The sequence below is a fragment of the Battus philenor genome, unplaced genomic scaffold (assembly GCF_028537555.1).
Source record: "Battus philenor isolate CCGP_79_NKW_IND1 unplaced genomic scaffold, ilBatPhil1.0.hap1 SCAF_23, whole genome shotgun sequence".
NCBI lineage: Eukaryota > Metazoa > Arthropoda > Insecta > Lepidoptera > Papilionidae > Battus > Battus philenor.
Genome location: NW_027181686.1, coordinates 4,441,175 through 4,447,174, shown reverse-complemented (window position 1 = coordinate 4,447,174; position 6,000 = coordinate 4,441,175). Strand labels below are relative to the sequence as shown.

Below are 6,000 nucleotides of genomic sequence, written 5' to 3'. Positions count from 1 at the left end.
TACGGAATGATTTTTACATAGTTTTTTATTCACCTGCGATAATAATACCCTAGTCGAGCGACGCAAAAGTTATCGTTTTAATGCACTTCAGCCGTTTCGCAAAGTCTGTAGTCTTTCAACAAGATGATTATTTTGGAGTCGTTCGGAACATGTGGGTTAGTAAGCGGTCGAGAAAATATATAGGTTCAAGTGGCAATAACACACTGGGAGGAGTGACAGAGGATCGTTCAACAATATTTTCATGTACACTAGTTGAAACAGTAAACTATGAAAATGGCAATGTATCAAACGAAAACGCAATAAGATTCTTATGGTATAGTTTTCATTAATACTTAGAACTGAAAACAATAAAGTACTAAATATATCTTCATATGTCAATGTATCCTCTATGTAATTGTGTTAAGAACTCAATTATGAAATGTATTTTATTAATGTGCCGGTATAGTTGCATTCACTGATCCATTTCAATTAAATTAAACTTTTGCTATACTAGACAGGTTTGTTTTTAAATACGATGGTAAAGAAATAAATGACACTAAATGTGTAATAAATTTTATGTTGATTCTTTATTTAATATCTTACATTTTAACAATGAATATAACAATATGAGAATTCGAGTCCAATCAACTTAATTTTAACAATACTGATTGAGAGTTGTCACTGGTTCATATTCGAGTGAATGACTTTTTGTTTACGAAGATTATTTATTCAGTTATGCAAAAAGCATTAAATGTAATATTAACTGTATCACAAAGAATTTGTTAAAAGCCCAAAATAAATACTCTATGTGGAACTAAGTAAAGCAAATATTGCAATAAATTAATTTAGCCTGTTTTTGTCCACACTTACGTTGTTTATTTAAATATGGAAAACATTACTCCTTATAGAAGCTTATGCATCCGTATGGGCTAATGGTCAAAATACACAATTCTAATATTATTCCAATAAAAATAAATAATTCAATAAATAATACCTTTAACAATATTTTTCATGAACTTGAGAATATTAACAATACTTATTTTATTTAAATAATTCAATAAATAATAAATTTCACTAAATTTTTTCATGAACTTGAGTGAACTATAAGACCCAAAAATATTTTGTTAAAAAAATTCTTCTTTAATATTAATGTAATAGTTTTAAAATTCATACTCATCGTGTTGTAAAGATCTCAATACGTAGATTCTAGCCATAAATTTGGGATACACAATTTTAAATTTTAAATAATTTGCACATTTTATGTTATTGCTGCCGTACAACTTTTTATATCGAAATCGAGACGTATGATTCTCATAACACTAGGTTTATCAAACAGTTCCTTTTAATGTTATTTCTAAAAAATAAATAAATAAATTAACTTTTATATGAACAGTAAAATGTGCTAAAACTCAACATTTTCATCTTTGTGTTTGGATTACTGAAAAATCAAATTAATCTGGTACAGTTGGTTGTCTTTAACCACATTTGTCCCATTACTACCATTGCTTTGAACATATTTGTGGGTTAAATACATAAAAACTCTTGTTAAAAGTGAATTGTTTGAAAATTTCTATGTGAAAAATAATCAAATCAGTTTAGTACAGACCAAGTTATTTTATGTTTATCTATTTACTTATAAACGATCACTTTTTATATTTAATTTGTTTTTAAAATACCTCTTTAATGTTTAGAATAATTATTAGAATAATTTTATTGATAATTTACGAATGTACTACACGAAATGTTAACAGTTGAAATTACATGCATTCTTCATTTTCATTTTAATATACAGTTGGCACAGATAACTTTAGCTTTATTAACACTTTTCTTTTAGACAGCTGATTAAAAATACATTACCTGTCAACTTTTATATTATGTGCAACATAATTTTGAAATATATTATAGTATTATCGCAATTTTTATAACGTAAGCACTAAATCAATAAAATTCTATTAATAATTATTTATATACAATGAGAATCGTAATAATATAACGTTACTATTTCGTTAATTTCTTAATTAATACATTATTCGCTTCAACTAAAGCCATTTTGTTTACATTTTATACTTCGCGCTTTAGTCGAAAAAACTTTTCGTTTTTAATAAGCTAGACTATCGATTTATTAATTTACATATCCCCATATTTACACACGACTCGTTATATACTGCTTATGAATTAAGTAATTTTGAGTAAATTATAAATGCGTATGCATAATACATGTAACTAAAAACATTTTAGGTTGCCAAATGAATGAGTCATTTGGCAACATCGATGGAACAACAAGGGACTCTATGTATTGTGAAAAACAATATATATTTAGATGAATAATTTTCTGTATAGTGACGCTAATGTTGAAAAAGCTCTTTATTTGACAAATATTTAACTGAATATGAGGAAGAATATTCGAATAAACCTACGCAACTATTAATTATGACGAAATCTCTTCAATTTGAGATTTTTCGAATTCGTCTATTGTTAAACAGAGCGTCTGAAATTGATTACAGCGAATAAATTTATTATATATTTAGTTTATAGATGTTTTCGATATTTTTTATTTTTGTTCCCTATGTATGATAAATTCAATAGATAAGATAAACAACTGAATTGAGCATGTCTTGGGAGCTTATTTTGTTTTTGTCAGGAATTATTTTATGTAAATAGGGGACATGTATATTTATTGACACACTTTGATTTATTTAATCGATATTAAATTGACTATCGAATGTCGTGTTTTTAAAACATGTTGACCTTGACCGTGGCGGTGTCGAGTTCTCTCTTCATGGTTTCCAGTTGCTCGATATCCTGCACGGAGGTTTCGCACTTCTGCACCACGAGAGAGTGATAGAAATGAATTGCGAAGGCGACGAACACTATAAGAACTGAAACAAACAGGTTAAAATTAGATCAATATATATTGTGTAAACCAAAAATTTTCGTATATTGTTCTGATCATTAATACCAGCTTCATGTAAATTAAAATAAATGAATGTTAAATTATTAACTTTGGTTATTTCTTTGATATGTAGTGTTTGAAAAATTGCATTTAGAACTTATCATAATGTTGATTCTTTTTCGAAAAATGTTAGAGAAGAGAACTCCATTTTACTTTAAACTCCCTGATCCCAAAAAGTATCCACGAATATAATCTGTACTAAAAGACTAATAAAAGTTTGTAATTTTATAATTAAATTATATTTAATGATTCACACAGTATATATAAGACGTGGTCGTTAACAATGGGCCTTACAAGAAGGCTCAAGGTCACCCAGAGATCAATGGATGGGGCTTCGCTCGGTGTTTCGCTACGAAATTGAATCAGAAATGTGGAGATTCACACATAAATTTCTGCCCAGTGGACAGAGTACATCGTTTGCGCAGCACTCGGCCGTTATGGCTAGTTGGACCACTAATTGGACTATATAGACGCGGGAACCCAAAACCGGTCATTATGTCTATCTGTGTGGAAGGTCTATGTCATGTAGTGGGCGTCTGTCTGCTGATATAGTGTTGAAGCGAGTATATTTAATTGGACGTATTAGCGAGAGTCGTATTTGTTGACGTCATCGCATTAGAACAACGAATATGAAACCTGTATATTATACAAGTTTGATTACCTGGTATGACGATCACCGTTGCAGCTGTAGCAGCAGCGAACGAGTAGTCCCAGAACTTCACCCAGCAGAGAATCGCGATCTCCACCAGAAATAGAAAGAGTCCTTGAATGTTTAAAAAAATGATTAATTTATTTTATTAAATTAAACAAATATTTTAATAAAACGCAACATTATTCGTTCATTAATAGTGTATTAATAAAATAAGTAAACTCAGGTCAATTATCCACAAATGAAGATTAGAAAAGATTAAAAAGCGTCGGGAATTTTTCTGACCATAAAATAAAACCATTATTTAAATGGATCATTCGTCATCATATTTTCAGATGTTAGACGTTTTCCGCTAGACATAGATCTCCTAAAGATTTTCAATAGGATTGGTGGAAAGCGAACTGTTTTCAGCGTTATCCGAGGATCTTAGGAAGATTATCTGTCCTTGTGGGTGGACAATAGTAATCGCTGTAGTCTCCTTACGAGTGAGTTGGAGTAATTACACTCAAAGACCCCCACGTGTGATCTCGTCCTGGACTGGCAGTCGTCAATAGTATCTGTTCAGCATTCCGACACAAGCTTCCTCGTAAAGGTCCAACCTCCACCCGGTGGGTTGCTATTGCTTGGCTAACATTACGGAAGAAGTGAGAAACGAGTTCAACACCGCTTCTACCTTGGCGTTCCTTGTAATAAACGATTCTGCCTCGTTTACAATGAGACCGTTTGGTTATCGAACGGCGACGATGACGGTGTGCAGTGTACACGGCTTTTCTCATTGTCATCGAGTCGTGCAGAAACACGCGTACTTGTCTCGCAACTAGGTACGGGGTTTCATTCGGGGATTCATTTCATAACGCCCCTAGCGTCACCGGCATTTATTTCCTAAACAATAGCATATACTATCAGGCCCTCTATATCATTAAATATTTTAATGATTGCAAACACAACTGACCTAAAACGGTGCTAAACGCCCATGCGAGCTCAATGAAGCCTCGCATCCGTTCGTGCGGGGAATCCCTGAGTGCTCTTGTAGGACCGCCAGGCGTCTCCATCTTGCTGACCGCGTCGATGTTCGGTAGCAGGTACGTGGAGATCATGAGGGCGAATATGTGGACGGCTACCAACACCGTCGTGCAGACAGCGAACATTACGAACAGCCATTCGGGCACGTTGGTGGGCTCGTTGATTTGTAGTTCTACCATGGCTACCATCGCGAAACCTATAATATAAAATAACATTTATCAATGACGGCTTATTAATCTATTCAGTAGAAAATGTACTGTTTGTTAAAAAATCCCCAGGATGCAATGAATTCTTCGCCGACGAGCCAGGTATATATTTAAATAAGTACGCCAACGGCAATACATAAGTTTTCTTATTGCCGAAAGCTTAAGCTAAAGAAGAGTGTTATGCTCGGAATTTCGCTGTCGGAATCGGAAATGAGGTAATTCGCAGAAGAACCAAGGTCACCGACGTGGCTCGAAGAATTGCCTGTCTGAAGTCGCAGTAGATGAGCCACATCGCCCGTGCAACCGATAGCCGTAGCGAGGTTGCCTACCTATGACATAGTAACGGTGGCTGGAATTTGCTGGATACGGTCAGCGCAAGATCGATTTTGAGGGAGTCTTAGGCCATAAAGTGGGCGTCTCCCGGATGAAAAGAAAGTGAAGGCGTACCCAGCCCTGGCCCTAATTATGCTACCTTATATGAAAATTTAAATAACAAAATAAAACAGTATTAAACAGCTCTCTTAATAAAAATAAAACATAATATGAACAATCTATAGCATATTAAATTAATTATAGCCAAAATTTTATACTTACATTATGTGTTATAAACAAAAAGACAAGGAAGATAAATAAAATAATAAATATAATTCACAATATTCCTTTTTTAATACAAATACAAACCGAATTCGTTGAAGAATTACTTTGTGAAATAGACATCTTTGATAATTATTGTTAAAAAATTTCTAAGTGTATATGTTCTGTAAGAAATATGTCTAACAATAAAGAAAAAAATTTACACCCAATGGGTTAATACTAATGCTACTTATTATTTAAAATCTAAATCTAATTTCTCCATGACATACATGACAAGTACTTGAATTCATCTGAAAATCTGGGATTAAATATCCCGAGGCATTCTGTATCAAGATTTGGTCATGAATATTATTTTGAACATGCTGTTTGGTTGTGGAATACGTTATCGGTAATTATAAAACTGGCGAAAACACAAATCTTATTTTACGTATGTAATAAAAAGTATTACAACTGAAATAATTCTACGTTGGTGTAGTGGTACATCATTCTTTTATATTAATATTACCATTAAAAGTGTGTTAAAATCTATAATATGGCCTTAGATTTTTCGACCTGACTTGGTCTAAGCTCAAGGACCTTTTCAAAAGAACCTCGGC

General features: G+C 32.6%; 1 protein-coding gene across 3 annotated transcripts in view; it reads right to left on the bottom strand.

The window, feature by feature from the left end:
• Window positions 1–592: 592 nt before the first annotated feature.
• LOC137924172 (calcium release-activated calcium channel protein 1-like) overlaps window positions 593–6,000 on the bottom strand; it is a 60,671-nt gene continuing 55,263 nt past the window's right edge. For 2 of the 3 annotated variants that reach the window (XM_068767531.1, XM_068767532.1), the window contains 3 exons: window positions 4,534–4,800; window positions 3,594–3,695; window positions 594–2,858 (listed from right to left, as the gene is read on the bottom strand). In XM_068767531.1, coding sequence (XP_068623632.1) covers window positions 2,713–2,858; window positions 3,594–3,695; window positions 4,534–4,800 — 515 coding nt within the window. In that variant the 3' untranslated portion in view covers window positions 594–2,712. Of the gene's footprint in view, window positions 2,859–3,593; window positions 3,696–4,533; window positions 4,801–6,000 lie in introns of all 3 variants that reach the window. The other variant, XM_068767533.1, reaches the window with a different exon arrangement.